Here is a 22,702-nt window from a genome sequence, read left to right on the forward strand (position 1 = left end):
TCTCAATAGACAGTATATAAACAGCATTTAAAATAAATCATCCCACAAGGTTTGAACCTGGCAATCCATGCACTCATCACATCCAGGTTAGATTATTGTCATATACACTACATAATTCAGAATCTTCAGTTGGTACAGAATGCCGCCATGACAAGCGTGTTGACTGGTTCCAACTATGGAGATCACATCTCACAATTGTTAAAATAAATAAAGCAGCCTGAATGAATGAAATTGTTAGAATAACTTCATTGGCCTTTCCATTTGTTTTTGGGATCAATTAAACATGTTGGTCATTTCGTTTGAAACCCTAAATGGTTGGGGACCAGGATATCTAAAGAACTGCCTTCTCCCATATGTTTCAGTTGCCCTCTGAAATTGTCATCTGAGACTCTATTTCACACTTCCCTTAATTTATGGTTTTTGTTCTCATTCCACTGTTTTTATTGCTGCTGCACTCCTGTTGTTTCTAAGCTTCTGTTGCTGGTTATGGGGTAGTCCTTTCTACTTAATGATTTGAATGAATGTTTTTAATTGTAACAGTGAGCTTAAGTATTTTAATTATGCTACCAGCTGCCTTTAAAACAGTTCTTGGTTTAATTTGTTTAAAACAAATTAAATTGCTTAAAACAAATTAAAAGAAGCCCCACCATCTCACTCGTTTGTTTGAATCCGCCTTTATTTCAATATAAACATACTTAAAAAGAGGTTGTAATATCGTTTTATCTTTTTCTCTGTGATTCCCAACTCCCTTCAGCTGTTCCCCTCCTTTTTCCCCCTTCAGACTTTCAAGTGATATATTTTTATGGAATGGACATTTTGTGTTCAGAGTCATAAAAAATTAAACTGAATAAAATTAATCAATGGAAAGTCTGACGAGAATGCTGGTGTCAGCTGTACACGCAACAGTGACAACATGAGGATGATTGTAGGAAATACTAGTGGTACACGGCCTTTTCCTTTGGCAAACATATTACAGGTGGATATTGTACATGCATGGCGTTGCATTTTTGTGCACCCTAACACAATTAGCTTTTTCCAGATGCATGTACATGGGTATTTAAAGATCCATGAATATATGTAGACAATATATTACACATTCACTGTGGCAAACACCAGTACATTTCCAACATTAATTATAATGTGTGGCAGTCTCCAGAGTAACCAACTTAAAATAAAGTAGAAAACAGTTAAGAAGGTCCAGAATGTTAATAATCCTATCGCAATATATAAATTATGTTTTTAAAATAATGTTTATATTAGCTTCCTTCTCCTTTCTCTGTTTTTCTGGCTTGTTATCTTTCCAAGGGCCTACAGTTGAGTTGATTGATAACCGTTAGTCAAATCCAGTAACTGTATCAGTCTGTGGTTGGAGAGCAGTGTTGAAGTGGATGCCAAGCTATTCCGTTGTGGTTTTCCTTCAGGCTTCCAATCGTGCCAGACTTTGTCACAATAGCAGATAAGATGGGCAAAGGAAACCGTTGATAAACCATAGAAACCAAAAACTGTTACTTACCCTAACAAAAGAAAAAGGGAGGGGGGAAAACTCCAGCTTGGCATGCATGGAACACTACAAAAAGTGTATCAGTCACAGAGTTTAATTTTGTTGCAGAACACAAAAAAACTGCATTTTGTTGGTGAAGGCAAAATCTAAATTTTGGTGCGAACTAGAGAGCTTAAATGTTAGCATGGCAGAATCCCTCTAGTAAATTCATATTTTACCACATGAACAACCCTTAAAGGAGCTTCAGGCTTCTTCGTGTATCCCCTGTGTCCCCTTTGCTTGCATGCAACAAAATTAATTAATTTCTTGCTTTACGGAAAACCATAGTTGGCCCTATATGTGTACTGACAAACTGGTTTGTGCTTACCCTGCTAATAAGATGGCAGGAGTTCCTTGAAGACTCATTTGTAGTTACATCAAAACCTATCTTAAAAGGTCAGAGACTCAGTTCTAAGTGAAATATATTTTTCTATCAAAAATGTTTTCATAAATTTGCTTGATTTGATTGAGGGAAACTTTATTTTATCCAGAATTTACATGTGCTGCTCTTCTCCACTTAGCTAAAAGCTGCCAGTGAAGCAAGTTTTAAATGCCAATCAAGAATACAAAATACTTTCCCTACTTTGGGATAAAACTCTTTTAATGCAAACTGCAGATATTTCACAGTGCCTTTGTGTTTGATTTTTCTAATTGTTCTAATACAAAATGTATGGAATAAACCCCTTTTGCTTTCCCTGCATTTTCAAAAGAGCTTTTGCCTTGGCAGTTTTCCGCAAGTTCATCAAAGCTCTATGGTTTTGATTTTTAAACATCAGGTTAATACGCACCCAGGGAAGTGGAAAAATCAAACGGATATCTGAAAGAGGCTGGGACAGCAGGATGCTGACAGGCTCTAAGGACAGCTGAGGCAATAATATAATACAAATCTGAAGCATTTTCCCATCTTGGACCCAAGCAAATAACAGTTCTGAGCCAAGTCTGTTCAAGAGGATAAGAAAGGGAGAACATGTGCGGCATGTGAGACAGTTCCCCCCCCCCCCCCAGCATATCAGCTCTTTTGGACAGGCTACTTCTAGGGACATCACTTAGGGCAATAGGAAGCAGGGACTGTGAGAAACTGTATGAATCAGCGTGGTGTGGTGGTTAGGATGTTGGTCTAGGAACTGAGAAACTCAGATTCGGATCCTCTGCCTGCCATGGAAACTTGCTGGGTGACCTTGAGCCAATCACTGTCCCTCAGTCTAACCTGCCGCACAGGTAGGATAAAAGAAAGTATAAAACTGAGAGGATGGAACAACAACGTTGTAAGTTGATTTGGGGCCCCGTTGAGGAAGCAAATGGGGCCTAAGTAGCTAAATAAAGATACCTTGTAGATCCACTAAAAATACTGTGCTGAAAAAAATCTTGGATATCCCAGGTTAGCTGGGACAAAACCGGAATAAAACCAAAACTGAAGCAATGGAATAGTGTGCAGAACTGTGGTATTAATGATACCATATCTGGTGAAGTAGGTTTTTTCCCTGCTCATTATTACAAAATGGTCCCTATTACTGGGCCAGAATGGATGCCACTTCTTCCCATTAAAGCTATTCTTATCCTGCTGTGTCTCCTCTCAAATAAAACTGTCCATATATTGAGATTATCATCATTTATTAATTCTGTAGTACCTAACATGTGCCAGGTTCTGTTCAGGCCAATAAAAAAGCTCTGCCCTCAGGCTTACAATGTAATTAAGAACAAGATATATATAAGGAAAAGGAACGAAAAGGTAAGATCATGAAAAAAGTGACCTGTATCAGCTTGCGCTGATTTTCTGTGTTGTACTACCTTACTAACAAGTTGCGTGTGTGGTGGAATGATGGGCACACAATTGTAGACTGTGCTAGGGCCTGAAAGCATCCTATTAGAAGCAATTACAGGTGGGCAGGTCTGCCGCAGTTATGGAGAAAGCTCCGTTTCAGCTCCTGGTCAGTGCTAACAGCCCATTCCTGAGCTTTCGGTGCCTCCTAAACGCTCGCTCTTCTCCCTGCCAGCGTATCCGGGACGAAAGGGGACACCACCCCCTGGAATGCCAGTGCGGGCCTTTACGCCGGTGGGACGCCGGTGGAAGGCCCTGTCAGCATCCCTGGGTGGAGCTGACGCGGCAGTGCTGGGAGACCGATGTCCGGGCCTCCCTGCCAGCATTGGGGCCACTTATGGCAGTGTAAGTAGCCATTTTGCCGGCGTGGGGGGGCCCAATGCTGGCGCGGTCCCTTACTGGCCTCCCGAGGACTTTCGTCCTCAGAAGTCAGGAATGCGCTGTAGGAAGCCTATAGTTTGAGGTTATCATTAGAAATAACAGAACAATTTTATTAGCTTTTTATGTAAAGAAAAATAATTGGTCTACATGTGAAGATGGTACTGTAAGGAATTTTTCAGATTAAAAAAACCCTGTAGTATACAAGTTTCAGTTTAAATATACAGACAAAAATAAGAAATTTATTAATTTTTAGTTGCTGTGGGAGGGCGGGGTATAAATTTAATTTTTTAAAATTTAAAAATTAATGTGTTGCTTTAGTTACAAATTGAGGTACCGTAGCTCAGCAATCATTGCTAAACATTTTACTGTTTTATCCTGTATGGTATAAATTTAAGAGGCTTTGAACAAAATGTTAGTTTGCTGTGCTACTGTTATTGCAAATGCTTTCTGACTTCAGTGGTCTCAATTTTTCTGCATATTTGTATTCTCAGTAAGCCTAGACAGCTGTCCTAAATTACATGTTATCACCTTATCTTGCTTTTGTGTCTTTTATGTTCAAACCTAGACAGCTGCTGTAAAAGTTGAAATTTCACCTCTCTCTGCATAATGGCTTGGCATTTAGTGGTATAATGGTTTCTGATGCTTTTATTGTCTTGAAAGTCCAGCTGCTTTCTGAAGCTAATCTGCGCTTCATTACAAATAATTTTGTATATTTGCTTTATCTGATTTAAATGCAACAAGCAGTGCATGCCATTAACCATCACCTGATAAGAGACACGGTGATAGACAGATAATTGTCGATAAACATGGATACATGATTCTTTATCCCAGTGGAAATCTAAAATTTGCATCTACACTGTTAGGCAATTCATGTATATGTGAATTGAGTTGCCTCCTGTTTGTTTTGTGGCAAAACATGCTTTTAAAAGGGTAATAGTATGTAGTAAAGCAATGGGGGCCTTTAATAGAGTTTATCGCCTCATTTTAATTGGTTGTATTGGATCTGTGTTAAGAAATTATGGATGATGAGGAATACCATCTAAGTTTGCCAGCTGGCTGGGGGGGAGAAATACCCTGTCCCTTTAATACAGGGGTGGGGAAACTTTTTCCTGCCAAGGGCCATTTGCACATTTATAACATCATTCGGGGGCCATACCAGGTGTAGATCTCCCGGTGGGGGAGGGAGAGGCTAGGGTTGCCAGATCTCCGGCCACCACCTGGAGGTTGGCAACCCCAGGGGAGGCCACGCAGAGAAGGCCTGGAGGGGTCCCCCAGTCCTCCCCCCCTTCCAGGCGGGAGGGCAGCCAGTGGTGGGCCCGAGCAAACGAGGCACCAGGGAGGCACAGCCCGTGGTCGATCGGCAAGGGAGGAAGGAAGGAAAACAGAGAAAGAGGAAAAGGGAGAGAGGGAGAAAGAAATGGAAAGGGGGAGAAAGAAAGAGACAGAAAGAGAGGGAGAGAGAAAAGCCTTCACACACACACACACACGCCGGCCCCATGCAACCTGGCCCCAGGCTCCATGCCCTCCCCGCCCCAGAGTCCACAAAAGGCCCCCTGAAGCCCGATCGGCTCCTGCGTGCATGCTGTGCCGCCAGGAGCCGTGGGCCTCTTTCCCCCCCCTCGCTGCTCAACAGCCGACAGGCAGCAAGAGGGGCTTACAGTGTGCCCCGGCATTCCTGCACGCTGCGGCTATAGGGGGCAACCTTGGGGGAAGCATTTCTCCCCCTCCTCTCGCCGACCAATAGCCATCAGTCGGCGAGAGGAGGTCCAAAGGGCGCCACAGCCCCCCTGCAAGCTGTGGCCCCAGGAACACCCTCAGGGAGGGCCCCCCATTCCACACCTCCACGGCAGGGCCCCGGAGCTCCCGAGGGCCACAAAAAATGTCCTCGGGGGCCATATACGACCCCCGGGCCTGAGGTTCCCCATCCCTGCTTTAATAGGTGTTTAATATGTGGCGCAGAGTGGTAAGCTGCAGTACTGCAGTCCAAGCTCTGCTCATGACCTAAGTTCGATCCCAACAGAAGTTGGTTTCAGGTAGCCGGCTCAAGGTTGACTCAGCCTTCCATCCTTCCGAGGTCGGTCAAATGAGTACCCAGCTTGCTGGAACTAAAGGGAAGATGACTGGGGAAGGCACTGGCAAACCACCCCATAAACAAAGTCTGCCTAGTAAACGTCGGGATGTGACGTTACCCCATGGGTCAGGAATGACCCGGTGCTTGCACAGGGGACCTTTACCTAACATGCAGAACTGGCCAGTTGAAACTTTTCATGTCATGGAGCCTAAATAACATCTCTTGATAACTGCAGTAGTTCAACTGATACTAAAGGGACAGCTAGAAGAGCCACTTCAAAAATCGGCAAGCCTAACACCATCTGTGATGTGGTACGACTTTGGTGTTGCTCTTTGGCTGTTGCTAAGATCTATGTTGCCTTATGAGGGGCTGTGGCTCAGTAGCAGAGAATCTGCTTGGCATGCAGAAGGTCCTAGGTTCGATCCCTGGCATCTCCAGTTAAAGGGACCAGGCAAGTAGGTGATGCGAAAGACCCCTGCCTGAGGCCCTGGAGAGCCGCTGCCAGTCTAAGTAGACAATACTGACTTGGATGGACCAAGGGTCTGATTCAGTATAAGGCAACTTCATGTGTTCATGTGTATGAATATACCAAGTTTCTTGTATGCATAGTCAAACCATTGCTTCACCAACCTAGTTATGGTTTACTTCCGCTGGCAAGCAGTTCATCCAGTCTCGGGTGTTGATCCTGGAATGTTTTACAAGTAGAACACATGGCCTTTTCAAAGTTGTTCCTTTTCTGGTTGCATGGGATTGTTCAGGATTCACTAATACTTGTAAACCATTTAGCCCACTTTAATTCTTTTTCAAGCAGAGTTTTAGAAACAGGAACAGATGGATTGAATTTCTCCTCTCCGAGATACTTGTCATATATGAGCTGCTTTTATTCCATTTTGTTTACTTGCTCTGCACCGTTGTTAGGAAAGGCTGCAAGGAGGTAAGAGTTAACTTCCTTCATGCTTTCATTCATGTGTACAAACCACTTTCAACTGATACAAGCAGGAGTATGTTTGATTAAGCAAAGTTTATTCCATGAGAAACTGACCTACTGGCATGAAACGTTTGCTATTCAAAGGTTTCCCATCATAGCAGTCGGATTAGAAACCTTTTCAGTTGGTGAGGCCTAAGGCAAATATAAGCTATTGTCTCAAAAATTTAAAAGTAAAACAAAATGACTGGGGGAAAAAATCTATTCCACTATTAAAACCAAGCTGTCTTAATATACATTTAATCACGGCACCATTATCATGAATTTTCGTAAGACTTAGCTACACTTTGACACTCTTTTAAAAATCTCAGTAAATTTGCTTCCCCCTTTTCTGGGATGCAGTAATTATGTTTGGGTCACACTCACCTAACTGTTGTTTATTTAATTATTTTTTCCGTGTATGGCCCACCTTTCTCACTGAAACTTAAGGTGGATTACAACTAAAAACATTGCAGTAAGAAGAGTACAACCAGCATTTACTCTGTAGTAACTGGGGTGGGGTTGCTGGTTGTTGTTGGCGGAAGTGGTACTCCAAGATGGTGCTGGCGGAAACTAGTTCTCTGTGTCCTGAGGGGGTGCCTGCTGCTGGGCAACAAGGCCCACTTTCCCTGGGGTTGCCAGGCCCCTCTTCGCTACCAGCGGGAGGTTTTTGGGGTGAAGCCTAAGGAGGGTGGGGTTTGGGGAGGGGAGAGACTTCAATGCCATAGAGTCCAATTGCCAAAGTGGACATTTTCTCCAGGTGAACTGATCTCTATCAGCTGGAGATCAGCTGTAATAGTAGAAGATCTCCAGCTAGTACCTGGAGGCTGGCAACCCTAACTTTCCCGTTTATGTGCTTTGGGGGTATACGAGAGCCCCATTTGTGTTCCTTACGGCCATGTCTTTTGTATACCATAACAACTGTAAACAACATTTAGAGAATATTGCACATTATAACAGAAACAGTAACACAACCATTACAGTGTTTGTTAATTTATGCCACTCGACAACCATAATACTGGGTGAGGATACAAATGTATTAAACGATCGTCATAGAACTCTCCACAGATGTTTCATATATTTTAATATTCTCTTCAAGCGAAGAGTTTACTTATTCAGTTGAGGACTATCAATAGATGTACTATTTCCAATTTAAAGGGGGAAAGTCATCATAGCTATAATTCAGAAGTATAAATGGGGGAGCACTTTTCATTTGCAGAACTTTACATTAGATTTCCATATTGTTTTCATAATGTTTCCTTTTCCTAGCCTTCAGTATTTCTGTCTCTACTTTTTTTGGTGCTAGTAACCCCTAGAATTCTAGACTTCCTTGTCTTGCAAGAGTGGGAGCTGATAAAACATCTGCACGCAGAAGTGAATTGCTTCTTGTTTTAACAAAGAGAACGTCTTGAAATTTGACCACAATTCAATTTTTAACTGAAAACTGTTCCCCCCCCCCCCGCACCTCTAAGGTTGCATCTAAGGTGCTACCAGACTCAAATCTAACTTTAAAACTTTGCGTAACTTGTGATCATGTTTAATAAGTGATACATAGTGGAATTGTCTCCAGTGCCGAGTCTCGCATCCATTCACACAGAAATACTAACCGAAGAGGAAGCAGTACGTTTAACCCCACTGGAAAATGTTATGTTTAAAATGCAAACTAGGACATGCAAAGCTGTTGAGGCTAGCTGCTTTGGACTGAATGTAACGAGAAATGGGTCAAAACATGTAAAGCTGTCAGGAGTGGCTAAGGACTTGTCCAGATGGCAGCTTTCTCCATGGCTGGTCTAGAACTATAGCAGGCAACCAGAAGCTGGGGGAAGTGCCAAAAGCAATAGCTATGGCCATATTAGTGCAGGGATTCTGTTAGATGGCCGTTCCTTTGGACTGTGCCATCTGGCACTCCCTGGTTTGCATTATGACTATCAGGAATCAGCACAATCGCTTTGTGGCTGTCAGATGAATCAGCTCAGCAAACACACACCAAAAAATGGGGCCTTCTAAAGTCTTACAGCACAATCCAATGCATGTCTACTCAGAAGTAAGCCCCACTGTGTTCATTATGGCTAACTTCCAGGTAACTGTGCATAGGATTGCGTCTTTTAGTTGTTTGTACTGTCAGTATTCAGCTATTGGGGAAGATTTAAACAGCAGCTATGGCAAGTCTGGGGAAATTGCATTTTCTTAGCACACGCACACTGCAATTTGCTGTGACAACATGATTTGTGCTGGTAGAGCTTTAAGCGAAGTAATGTGAGCCAAGATGCAGGGCTCTTGTGAAAACATTTGATGCAGTATTATGGAGAGAACAAGAACATCAAAATGTGTAACTGCCATCTTAGCTGGCTATACTGTACAAACAGTGACAGAATCCAGATATTTGTCTTTGGAAGCTGTTTCTCTTGCCTTTCATTTCTGGCTTCCAGCCCAGAATTTGAGGCTGCTGTATTGGCAGTTCTAGAGGTTCTCACATGGCTCTGTAATGTATTTGGATTAGAAATAGAAGACCTTCTGTTGTTGTTTTTCTCTCCTAAACATTAGTTTCCCTTTCCTATGTTTCATATTTGGTGGATTTTGTCATGCTGTGAGGTGGTTTCCAGTGAGTTAATCTGTAGAAAATGCTTTGATACTCTTGCCTGGCTCAAGATGAGTCATTCTTAAGGAACTAGTATGAGACCTGCAAAAAATAGCCTTTCCGCTTTTTAATGCAAGCGACTTCCTTACAACCAAAAGCACATATCTCTTCCTCGTGTTCATAAGTGACTTTGTGCCTCTAGTTTGTGTAAGGGCTTTAAATCAACTTATGTTTCACAGGCAGTGATGTGGACATAAAATGTACTACCACCATTTTGGAGTTGCAGTCAGTGGTAATAATGAGAAGAATTCATTTAATTGCGTGAAACATATGACCTTTAAAAAAAACTTTTTAGCATTTCAGAAGGAAGAAAAATGTTATGTTAGCTATGTCTTTCAGAGAAGACAACAACAAACATTTTTTGTCCTTAATGAGCTTTGGGGGGTTTTTGTCACCAGGTGGTGGTAAGCAACTGAAACTCTGCTGCCTGGAGTACCCAAACGAACAGTGACCTTTGCTGCTACCATATGTAGGAAGGGTTTCAACATTTGGGTTTGGTTGATAAGAAACTGGAGCTCAAACAGCTACTATGGGAAAGCACATGAAAAAAACCACACACAGTGAAAAGTCAAAATTTTCAATTATAAAAAGTCTTCTCTTTAAAACGTTTCTCTGTTGTTGTTTTTCAGAGCCCTATTTCGTGGAAACTCTGATGTTGATCAACTAGGAAAAATCTTTGAGTGAGTAATAATTTCCTGCATGTTTTGTCAAGGCATTTCTAAGTCATTGACTTGAGCACGATTACAGTGCAATCCGAATAGCCTTTCCTGGGAGTAAGCCCCACTGAACAGGCCTGAGTAGGACTCCAAGTAGACCGGTTTAGGATTGCTTTCAAACAGTATGATCCTAAACAGAGTTACTACAGTCTAAGCCCATTCATTTCAGTGGGTTTAAATTGGAGTAACTCTGCATAGGATTGCACTGTACACTTACAGGACATTTGTCACATCAGCCCCAGACGCTATGCTTCTGTTGTCCTTTCCTCACACTGGATATGTATGTTGTATACTTACTGAAAAGCAGTTTTCTCTCCAGTCTGAGAGCCCACTGCTGTGGGATTACTATGTGGAATGTGACTGGGTGTCATCAACGTGCATTGGCTGTGTTTGCCTGTAAGGCCATTAGCAATGGCAGCACAAACCCATCCTCTCTACACTATTTAGTGAACTTTACTTCTTTTTATTTTTTTAAAACATCTGCCGATATCTGGAGTGTCTGTGTTCTCCCCCTGGTACTCATACAGTTCTATAGCCTGGAGCACATACCCTTCAGTTTTTTGGGTAAAATCAAGAAGTAGCAATACTATCTCATACTGGCCTGCAATTTTAGAAATCTACATAGATTTCTTTGCCGGTAAAGCACTCCTCTGCTGTGCAAAGCCAGTGCTACGTCGGTCATCTCACCTTCTTTTTTTTTTGCATTATTTCCAAAGGTAGTATGACTAGATCCATTCTATCTATGCTCAGTTTATTATGTGAAGATAAGATATTACAATACAGCTATCGGCACTGGTTGGCTAATATAAGGCACATTACAGATAACTGCTTCTGTAGAACAAGAAGAACGAATTCACCTTTAGTACTACCGTGGTACTAACCCTGATAACTTGATAACTATGCAATCAAAATGTGGGGGAACAGTTGGTGGGAAAAGCTTAGACTGTGTTTTCCTAACTGCAGCTAGTTCTACTAACTCAACAAACTGGAGAAAAGAACGATAGATTGCAAGCAATTTATGTCCTATTCAGTTTCATTCCTAAGCAAAACTTTTAAAAAATAAATTATTTGAATGCAGTGGTTTTTTAAAAAAAAAACATGATTTAAAATGTTCTTAAGGCAGTACATCACTGTTGTCATAGCCTTATGCTATTTTTTTCTTCCAAGACCTATGCAGATTTATTAGTTTATTTATCTGTTTTAATTGTCCACAGCAGTTCAACAAAACCAAGCAATAAAATAAATCAACAAAAGGAGATTTAAGCAATGAGACTGTATTAGACAAGTTATAAAACAGCCTTGTAGGTTCTGAGGCAAATGCAACCAAGCCAAACCAGAGCACTTTAACCAGAGGCGATGAGCAAGTTTAAAATGGCAGATTCAAAACAGGCAAGGTCAACAGATGATATCAACCATGAGCCAAATGAAATATTAATTTGGCATCTAAACCACAAAACAGAAGGTGTCAGACCAACCTCTGTGCTCTAGAGACCCATTCACAACTGAAAAGACCCATGGACTGACCTGGCATTCAACAACAACACCCATGGTACATGGACATGTTAGAGGAGAGAAATAAGGTCCTTGGGGGAAGGGGGGAGAGATTGGGTTGATTCCAGACAATCTTACCTAACTCGACTACCTACTGCAGCCTCTGTCCCACATGGCTTTTGTACATGTATGTCCCATCAACCCCAACATAGCCTTTTTGTTGTTGTTGTTGTCAAAGGGAATTCCTCCCTCTTTTCGCCAGCAGAAAAGATGGTTCAATCCAAATGACTGACTAGAGTACCCATGGTTGGGAGACGGCCAGAAGAGGGAGATTCATACAAGTATCTAACTTGCTTCCCTTTATCTATCTTGACCTTCTCTGGCCATCCATCACTATCTATAGGATCACCATGTCTTTTTCCCAACACATAATAACCCACATAAATGCATACATCACTCAGGAACTGCAGGTATAAATCATGCACATCTGAATTTGCATCTCTTCGTGAAACAGAGACACATTGGGTGTACATCTAGTGCAGCTTCCATTGCAGGCAATTCAGCACAGACAGGAACAAGTGGATCAGGTGAAAGAGAGAGAAATCCACTTGTTTCAGAACAGTTCCTTCCATTTTCAGGAGCAGTTTTAATGATAATTTTTTAATGATAATTGTGTGCTGTCAACTTGCAACCGACTCACGGCGACCCCAGGACCATGGGGTTTTCAAGGCAAGAGATAAACAGAGGTGGTTTGCCATTGTCTTCCTCTGCATAGCAACCCCAGTCTTCCTTTCTTAGACAGTACTCTAAAAAAATCTTAGAGAGTTTTTATTTTGAACTTAAAAGTTTTCAGTTGCAGGGTTTTGGTTGAAACATGTTGGCTTCTATTTCCTGTGCTCTGTGCCCAATGTGTATGAATCACTAGCATGGTTAATTTGTCATGCCCCCAAATAGCGTTTCCTGCAATCTAGAATGTTTGTTGGCCCTCCAGGACAACTCGTTGGCCGCTGTGTGAACAGGATGCTGGACTAGACGGATCTGACCCAGCAGGCCTGTTCTGATGTTAAGTCAATAGTTTCTGGGTCTGACAATGATCCTTTCAATTCAGTTATATTTAGTGTGATTAGCTAAAGAATGCTTTGATGCTTATGCTATGCATATTGTCATAGTTAAAAGGAAATATGATAGACTTCTTTTAAAAGCACCATGTTTTCTATGACATTTCTGGTGAGAAAATGAGCCAAGATAGGCTTGAACTAACAGCAGCCGCATACAAGCCTTTCTGTCTGTTTTTGGTAAGTGTCATTACCTGTGCAGAAAAGAATTTGCCCATTAATCAAAAAGAGAAAACGTTGCGCCAATTTGAGCAGCCACAAGAGGGTGGGGGAAATCTGTTGGTCTTTATCCCAGTAAAGCAATAATCTTCTAACAGTTCTAGTATCTCTCTTGCTTTGCGCATACTTTGGTGCATTTCTCTGTTTTCACAGCTGGTGGCCTCTAAATTTACAGTGTGGTCCTAAGTGAACTTAACACTCTTATAAATCCGTTGAAGTCAATGGGCTTACAAGGGTGTGGAACTGCTAATTGCTTTATGGAGATACTGTTTGTATCTTAGGATGAATATATATGTCATTCTTTTATCTACAAAGTAATTTTAGTGAACATTGGGGGGATAGGGAAAAACTCATTTGGAAGAGAATGAAAGATTATCTGGTTTTTCCCATCTGAGAGGCAGCATCATCCACCAGTTCGCCCACACACTTTATTAGTTCCAGGGAGGTAGCCACACAAAGCTGCAGCCACAATAAACAGGAATCGTGTGGCACCTTAAAGACTAACAAAACTTTAGTGGCCTAGAGGAGGCTTTGACAAACTGGATCTAGGGGCCACCCTAAAAAAATTCAGGAGCCATACTTTCCAGTGAATGTTGTTTATCTTTTCTTTCCAATGGGCTCACAGACAAACCTGTCCGTTGCGATGGCTCTGTGTTTTCCTGGCTCCCTGCTGCAGTATCAAGCTTCATTTCTGTGGTTCAATAACAAAACAAACATAGAATAGTAATTTGTGTAACCCTTTTAACTTAAAAGGGGCCAGGTTAGTGGTCACAGAGTTGTGGATGCCCTCTTCAAAACATGAACCGCTGCTAAACATAGTATTTAAAAGCAGGAAAAATGAGGGGTATGGCTAGCCAAATCTTGTTAGATCTCAAAAGCTAAGCAGGGTCAACCCTAGTTAGTACTTGGTTGGGAGACCACTAAGGAAGCCCAGAGTTGCTACACAGAGGCAAGCAATGGCAAACCACCGCTGTTCGTCTTTTACTTTGAAAACCCTGTGGGTTTCAACTTGTTGGGGGGGGGGGATAAGGCTGGGAGTTTTGAATTAAAACAGTGTGAACAATTAAAAATTGATTTGAGGCGAAAGTGGGCTATATTGCAAAGCCAGGGTGCAGGAAGAGGTAAGTTCCTTTTGTCTTTGGGCTCTTACTAACTCCAGGAGGGTATGGACTCTGTCTCTGGATTAGGGTGGTGGCGGAAAGTGCCATCAAGCCACAAGCTGACTTAGGGTGGCCCCATAGGGTTTTCAAGGCAAGAGACTTCAGAGGGGGTTTGCCATTGCCTTCCTCCACATCACAACACTGGTATTCCTTGGAGGTCTCCCATCCAAATACTAGCCAGGGCTGACGCTGCTTAGCTTCGAAGATCTGATGAGATCGGGCTAGCCTGGGCTATCGAAGACAGGGTCTGGATTAGGGTACGCAGAAGATATACCAGCAGAGTTAGTGTGTGTGTTAGTTGGGGGTTGCTTGGTGAGGTATAGCCTCTTTAGAAGCTCTGAGCATGAACTTTGCCAGATGCAGTGGTCAAAGTAGACTTTTATGTATTTAGTTTTTTCATACCTCTTACACAAAAGGTTTGCCACTCACAGCATCTGAAGAAGCAGATCCACCAGTTTATGGTAGAATACATTTTTGTTAGTCTTCAATGGTGCCACTAGACTCATTTATTTGTTTCATGCATACTTGGAAAAGTAGTCAGTTGTGTTCAACACTTTTTTTAAAAGCTATACATAAATATTGGGGTTGCATTCACTTGGAAGCACATTCCATTACAGTCAGTAGAATTTAGGTCCTTGTGTCCCAGGAAATGACCACATTGTAGTAATCAGTGCATTGCATATATATTGATTCATAAATGTTTAAATGGATAATAACCAGGTTATGCATTTTTGTGCGATTGTGTGAATTTAACAGATACAGATAGATCTACCTAGGGGTTGACCGCATATTTCACATCACTCAACAGTCTTGGATTGTACATATTTAGCTGCCATCATGGGTACCTTTGGCCAGAATTGACACCCTGAGGCCCCCTCAACTTTCAATTTTTAGGAGGCAGGTGATGGCAGTTTTATTTAGGACTGCATTTGAATGATTTTTTTAAATTTATCAGTTGTCATAATTGGAGATATTAAACTCATCTTTTATGTGTTTTATAACTGTTTTATTTATATTGTAAGCTGCAATGAGTGCTGCACGGTAGAAATAAATGTAATAAATAAATAAATAGTTTCTGTACTAGCTTGTACAGAGATCTTAAATATTATTGATGACATTTTCTATTAGAATTGGAGTTATTTAGCTGATGTCAACGAAATATCTCCAATAAAGGGAGTTTAGAGGTTAAGGTCGTTTAGGATTGAGGGCAGTAACGGTACCATTTAGAAGCTGGCTTCTTCCTTCCCCCTCCCGCAGGACCAGGAATTTGACTGAATAAAGGCCGCCAAATACCTGCTCTCCCTCTAGGGATTTATATTGGTGCCATGATGTGCCGAGTCAGCGCGTTATAATGTTTTTAATTGTATTTCATAGGAATTTATTGTATTGGTATGCATATTATTATGTTGTTAGCCACCCTAAGCCTGGTGCTACCGAGGAGGACAGGATATTAATTTGTTGTTGTTGTTGTTGTTTCCTGCCCTCCTCCGGTATTAGAGTGAACACAGTAGAATGCAACTATAATTTCTTTCATTTCATTTCATTTCTGTGTAAAAAAAACCTGCCAGCTTCATCAGTAGATAACAATATTTAGTACTAAAGCAGGCATATAAGAAGTAAAACTGGAGACAAGTAAAAAAAGGGGGGATTTACAAACAGTCTGATGACCACCCTGCTGCTTTAGCACTGGCAGGATCAGCATGGGGTTGATGTGATGCCATGCAATTTGAGTGTACTGTGTTGGCTAGATCAGCACCCTGACTTTTGAAAACTTCCATATGGAAAAGCCCTTGCTTTCTATACAGGCACTAGAAGAGACTGATCGCTTGGTAACAAGAGCAATCCTGCACCCTAGTGGTACATCACAACCAAGTCGGTTTCTATCTAGTTCCGAGCCAGATGATATTTTGCCTTGAAGAAACACGGTTCAATTGAGTGTAATAGTTTTGTATGGAACAGAGCACATGAAGTGATTGCTAAATATTTCAGCTAGGCTTTTTGTTAAGCTTCCTGATTCCCAGGCTTTCTATTCAGCAGCAGAGTTTATTTAACTCAGCTGCTCTAGAGTCTATCTAACCAGACTCTTTTGGTTCTGTGTTAATTTGACCAATTGTAAATATGAAAATGTTCAGGAGCACCTGCTGTAAAGGTGTTTCGGGATAAAAATTAGAGCATACCTGTTCCAGAATGAAAACTCCATGGGCTTCAATGGAGCAAGGTATCTGAAGCGTACAGATGAAAGATTGCAACCTTTCCTTGAATGGGAATACACCCATACGAGCATTAACTGGATTACTAATTAAATTATTCGTGAGAAATTTCATTAGAGATAGCAAAGATGCATCTGTGTGAACTAAGCAGTATTTTATTTATTTATTCAAATTTATATGCATTTGTTTATTTGAGGTTTGCTTGTTTGTTTCTTTCACAGTGTAATTGGGCTTCCAGAAGAAGAAGATTGGCCTAATGATGTTGCCCTTCCAAGAAATGCCTTCACGTCTAGAACCCCGCAGCCTATTGAAAATTTTGTAGCTGATATTGATGACCTAGGCAAAGACTTGCTACTTGTAAGTTTTTGCCACATTAAACCTTTAGGAACAGGCTCCCCCCCCCTTTGCACTGCTTGTCCCAAAAAAAGCAATACATTAGGTTTATTAAATTAATAGTCCTAGTGATGATGGATACCAATGTCAAAAATTTTGATTACATCTTAAGGAAAGATCCCAAAATAAAGTGTGTTGACATTTGTTCCATTCACTTTAACTATTAATTATTATTGCAGTTTCCTTCTCTTATTCACAGTGAAAAAGAAGGTCTAGAAACAAAACAAAATTCATTTTTCCATTATTGTTCTTTAATCATAATCAATTAAACTCTTTGTTAAGTGTCAAGATGCATCTCAATTGCATTGCTGGATCAAATTAAATATAACCTCCTGATTTATGTCTCATTTTTTCCCCTGTATACAGAAATGTTTAGCATTCAGCCCCACAAAGAGAATATCAGCGTATGATGCCTTATGTCACCCTTATTTTCACGATCTGGAGAAATGCAAGGAGAGTATGGACTCTGATATGTCATCCAGTCAAAACTCCTCTGAGATAAATACACCATAAAGATGCTTCAAACTCAGCCTGCAAATAGAACCAATACGGTCACTGTTGAAGGTGAAAACCATAGATGTTCAACTAAAGACCATTACTTGAAAAAATCATCACTTCATGGATTGTCTATGTGCTTCTTCAGGATGATCATCTGCTTAACCAAGGAAAAAGATCTCATTTTCCTTCAATGAAACAATGCAAGAGGCAAGGCTCTCACTTTGGCTTTATGTTTGTTTTGTTTAAGTCTGACTCTCTGGAGATCTCCAGGTGAAGACAAGCTGCTGACCATATCAACTGCCAGTTTCTTCTCTTAACATTGAATGGTGCCAGAGTGGATTAGAGTAATCTAGTCTCACTACCAAAACGTGATAGCTTCTCTGTCTAGGTGCTGAAGTCTGATTTGGTACATCTTTGTAGATATAGTGATTAATCATAATTACCCCCAAAAAAGCAATTTCATTAAGCAATATTTACAAGAATGACGCTGCACCTCTATTAAATAGCGAACAGCCTGCGTTTAAGGGAAATGTGTACATATCCTTCTCCAATAGGAAACGTGAGATGCTCTTCGTAATAATTTGTGTCTCTGACTTAATGCACAGGGAATTATTAACCAGATTGTGAAGCAAAAAAAAGGTGGGTTATAAACAAATTAATTTGTAGGAATCGCTCTTTCAATGTACTTTGGTTATATCAACTTAATTATTGCACAGTGTAACTTCTTGTTTCCTCGCTCGTAAACCTATTGTGTGTAGCTTTGGGCAATGATAACATTTCCACCATATGTCCATTTCTAAGGTGTGCAAAGGAATAAGACAAATTAAGTATTCCTTCCATACTATGTGTTTATAATTACAATGGAGAAAAAATACTGGGGGCAACATGTTTTCTTGTGCTTGCAGAATAAATCAGAAAAAGGGAGGGAGAACTCCTTGTAGCAGTGCTGTCCTTCATACAGCCTGCCCTGCCCACAATAAACCTCAGGCACCAGAGTGCATCACTCCGGTTGTCCCACAGAGCATTTGCATTTCAACTACTTTAGTAGATTTTATTTTTCTATATAGTAATGTGTGACTGGACTATTTCTCTTTCTAACTTGCTGTCACTGAAAGCCAGCTTTAATAAATATTTCACCTAGCTGCCTTAGCACAATTATATTAAATATGACGTTAAATTTTGTGTGTGTATATATATATATATATATATATTTAGTTTAAGGTTTTTTTAAAAAATAGAATTTTTAAAAGAAATTTTATTTTTGTAGTATTGTTTTGATGAAATAATTTTAATCCACAAAAATAAAGATGTGCGCTTAGCCTGGTTCAGTTGCAGTGACCCACGTGTAATCCCACGGAAACCTTGCCCTATATGTTAACAGGGGCAACAACAATCCAGTAAGTGCTGCTGAGCCAATGAAGGGCTAGAACCGTTAACACCCATGATAAGTTTTGTAGAGATAATACCTATTTTGTCTTCTCTGCCTACGGAACTGTACCGAGTCCTTATTCCCTGCATGTTTACTCCTAGGAGATACCCATCCACCCCCCAGCTCCTTTTGGGCAATCCCATGTATAGCCTGTATTGGGGGTAGGGCACTCTAATTATTTGAAAACTCTGCACTACAGAGGACCTGTTTTTCTACAAGGTTAGATCCATACTAAAGTTTCCAATGGCGTGATGGAATTTCCCTGCCTCCCCCATCCCATTGGAGACCACTGATCTCCACGAAATGTTGCCTCTGGGGAAATACGAGACACTGTGGAATGACTTGCGGGGGGTCTGCGGTAGGAAAGGGGGATTTGGTATAAGTCGATTATTAAGTATGGATGCAACCCATTATCTGTTTTGCGTGGAAGAGAGATTGAAGGAAGCTCCCATGTGGATGTGCCCTTAGCATCATTCAGCACAATCTTGGTGAAGTTATTGTGGTTAATTCTCATCAATGCCAATGGGATATGTATGAGTTTAACTTTCTCTGGATTGTGGGCACTGCCACTAGATGGTACATGAAGGCTGTGAATAGACAATACTTTTTTCAAATATTTGAAGGAGACATGATACGTGATATGATGATATGATGAGACATGATATGATGAGACATGATTTCTCCAAGAGAAATCTCTTTTTGTCTACCCCCTAGGCTACACTTGCTATGGACATATTTCCCTTAAAGGCTGTGCTTACAATTCAGCTGCTTTATCTTCTTTTAGTTCTGAGCTGCCCCTTTTAAATGTGTGAGATATCTGTTGCTACTCCTGCAAGGACCAACATAAGTTATGTACTTCTGCCAATTTTAGGAAATTCAGCATAGTGTGCTTCTCTTTCTTTATCAGCCAAATAAAATTATGGATACTTAGGGCACATCTACCCAGGAATCTTTCCTTCTTTCAATGAAGCACTTTGGCCACAATCCAGGAGCCTATTTATGATGCACAACCGCTCAGCATGTGAAGTGGAGCATCTTACTTGGTTTCTGACAGCAGTGCCCAGTCCTGCAATGGAAACCATGGCTGGAGACTCTTGGATGTTTTGAGGGCAATCTGTTTGACAGGTGAAGGAGGGACTGAGGGCCAAATGAGATGTAATTAGGACAGTCCATAATTTAAAGAGCAAATTAAGGATTATCACCTCTTTCACAATTTAAAATGCCCATTCAAACCTGCAATTAGTTTTGGGGGAGGGTGACAGAGAGAAGTTGCTGACCCTATCTTTCTCCCCATAGAGAACTTCTTGCAACCCAATAGGCTGCTTGAACATAAAGTATAAATCAGTGTATATATATGAAGTTGCCTTATGCTGAGTCAGACTGCTGAGCCATCAAGCTCAGTATTGTCTGCTTTGACTGGCAGCAATTTTACAGGGCCTCAAGCAGAGAAAAGCATATGCTGCTCAAGATCCTTTTACTGGAGAAGCCTGGGATTGAACCTGGGACTTTCTGGATGCAAAGTGTATTTTTATCACTGAGCCACAGTCCCATTTGAGGAGGTGCTATTTTTAGGGATATCAGTGAAACACCAGGTAGTCTGATACCTCCATCCCAGCATCCTCTGCAATGTTGCATGGTACCCTGGGGTTTACCCCTCACATTATGTAGTGCAGCCACTTAGCACAAGAAAATGTCATAGATTAGCCCTGTTTGATACCCAACTGAATTTTTCTTTACACAAATTTAGTTACTATGGTATTTCTGTAATATTTTGCTTTAAACTATTTGTGTAATTAGTGCATTTTAGAATAATTTTATGAAAAGCGGATCTCTTGGCTGCTAGAAACTATGTTTTGAAATGTAGAATAACCAGGAAAGAACACCATGTCAATCTCTTAGCTAACAATTCTCTCTTGCTCTCTTTCCAGCTTGTACAACTTTATCAGGTTACGTATCAATACAGATAATATATCAGTCATAAAATACATCTTGTAATTAAAAAGGTCAGACATATATCCACAAAATCTTTTTAACTAGAATTCTTCAGAGTTTGAGATGTGCTAATATGATGTATAGATTAAAAATTCTGAGATTCACTAATATGAAGTATGGTTTAGGAATTCTTCTGCGTACATGCTGTCAGAATATGCTACCTTAATATTCTGTCTTTTGACAATTCAAAATTTTTGTAGTCACTAAACTTTTCTCACTTAACATCACTGATTATAGAATTAGAAATGTGCTTGGAACATCATGTTAGGTGCTCAATACTTTGAAGTGGCAAAAAATAAGTAATGGCTGTGCGCAAACAATAAATAAAAACTTTAGAAGGCAGGGGGCATTGTCCAAAGTCACCTTGATGTAACCAAACCCCATAGGAATTAATGAGCATACAACAGCATGCTTGACTCCCTCTGTATTGTGGCTAGTATTTGCAGTTTTTCTTGTTGACGATATTATTTAGTATGTTGGCAAATGACCATGGTGATCAATCTCTGGCATGTATCTGCTAGTTCACTGAGGCTCTTCAGCATTTACTCAGTCACATAATACTCCGGGCTATCCTTATAAGCAAAAGGTTTTCCTTTAACACTCCTTTGCAAAATGATTTGTTGCCAACCAGTTTTTACCAAAAAGTTGGGGGAAACCTATTCACAGGATACGCTCTGATTGCAAATCCTAGTGGAACTTCAGTACAGGAGTTGTAAAGCTGTGAATTCCGAGCAGCATTCCTAAAGTTCCTACTATCTGCCTCCCTTTTGATAAATTTGCTCAAAATCAAAGCAGTTCAGACATTTGCAAACGTATTTTGTTAAAAGTGTCTCACAAACTTGAGCCTTTGCTTTGTAATAATCACTCACTGTTGTTGTTGACTTAACTAAGTTCAAGTGGGCATTCGGTTCGGAAACACATTAATTGTGTGTGTATACAGGGCCGGATTTAGGTTTGATGAGGCCCTAAGCTATTGAAGGTAATGGGGCCCTTTATATGTCCAGCTGTCCTTTGTCAACAACAAATTGTCACTGTTTTTTGTGTTGAATACATGCTATATGGTAATTTATGGACCTAATAGATATCTAAAGCCATTTGCACATAACAAAATATGTATTTTATCAAAGTAATTGTTGAACTGAAATACAATTAAGAAGACGGGGCCCATTACTTACATCATAGAAGCCTACACAACACAAAACACTGTTGCTGTATGTAGGTTTTATTTCATTTGTTTTTTATCTTATATTTTGGAAATGTTCATCCAGTGTTTTTTTCCTCTAAATTTTTTGGGGGGGCCCAAGAGAGTGGAGCCCTAAGCTATAGCTTGTTTAGCTTATATGTAAATCCAGCACACAGTGTATACATGCCCATTCCATTGAAAAGGCTACTGAGAGGGGGCGGGTTATGAGGACCAAGTTACAGGGTTGTCTGTTCAACTTCAGACCCATGGAGCAAGTTATTTGTTTTCAGATGATGTTTGGGTTGGGTCTGGATACAGTGGAGAGTGTTCAGAAGGAATTTTTGTTTGAGGGCTCTCAAGAGCCCTGGAAAGCACAGGCCATCTAAATGCTGTTGTTTGGGATCAGATTAGCATGAAGCTAGACCCCTGGGTATATTCAATGCATGTGACATGATTTGGAAGCAAGAGAAAAATCTTACAGTGAATTATATAGTGAATGAACACAAATAATATTTACTTTTCTCAACACTAAGCCACAGGTAACCGAGCATATGGAAAAATGAAATTACAAGTCCTATCAGGATTGGGACCAGAGTTGTGAGGAAACATTAGGGCAGATCTCATGGGAGGGATTTGGCAGACCTCAGAAAGCAGGGCCACATAAGTGTAGTACAGAATCTGAACATGAATCCTTGTCAAAGCCAAGGAGACCTTCTGAAGAATGGCAAGAGGGCCAAATACTGATTGGGCCTGTAGCACAGTGGGCTGAAGTGCTCTTGTGCCCTTCTCCCTGCGCACCTTATTGCATGCTGAAATGGCTGCAACCCTTCCCCCCGCCCTCATCCGCAGGTGTTCAGCACTTGGAAAGGCATGGGTATAAAGA

The 22,702-nt window shown here is 40.8% G+C and overlaps 1 protein-coding gene across 1 annotated transcript in view; it reads left to right on the plus strand.

Moving 5' to 3' along the window:
* CDK6 (cyclin dependent kinase 6) overlaps positions 1 to 17,246 on the plus strand; it is a 106,816-nt gene extending 89,570 nt beyond the window's left edge. The window contains exons 5-7 of the mRNA XM_056857496.1: positions 10,043 to 10,093; positions 16,546 to 16,681; positions 17,084 to 17,246. Of these exons, the coding sequence (XP_056713474.1) occupies positions 10,043 to 10,093; positions 16,546 to 16,681; positions 17,084 to 17,230 (334 nt within the window). The 3' untranslated portion in view covers positions 17,231 to 17,246. The remainder of the gene's footprint in view (positions 1 to 10,042; positions 10,094 to 16,545; positions 16,682 to 17,083) is intronic.
* The last annotated feature ends 5,456 nt before the right edge of the window (positions 17,247 to 22,702 follow it).

The sequence above is a fragment of the Euleptes europaea genome, chromosome 11 (genome assembly GCF_029931775.1).
Source record: "Euleptes europaea isolate rEulEur1 chromosome 11, rEulEur1.hap1, whole genome shotgun sequence".
In the NCBI taxonomy this organism is placed as follows: Eukaryota; Metazoa; Chordata; class Lepidosauria; order Squamata; family Sphaerodactylidae; genus Euleptes; species Euleptes europaea.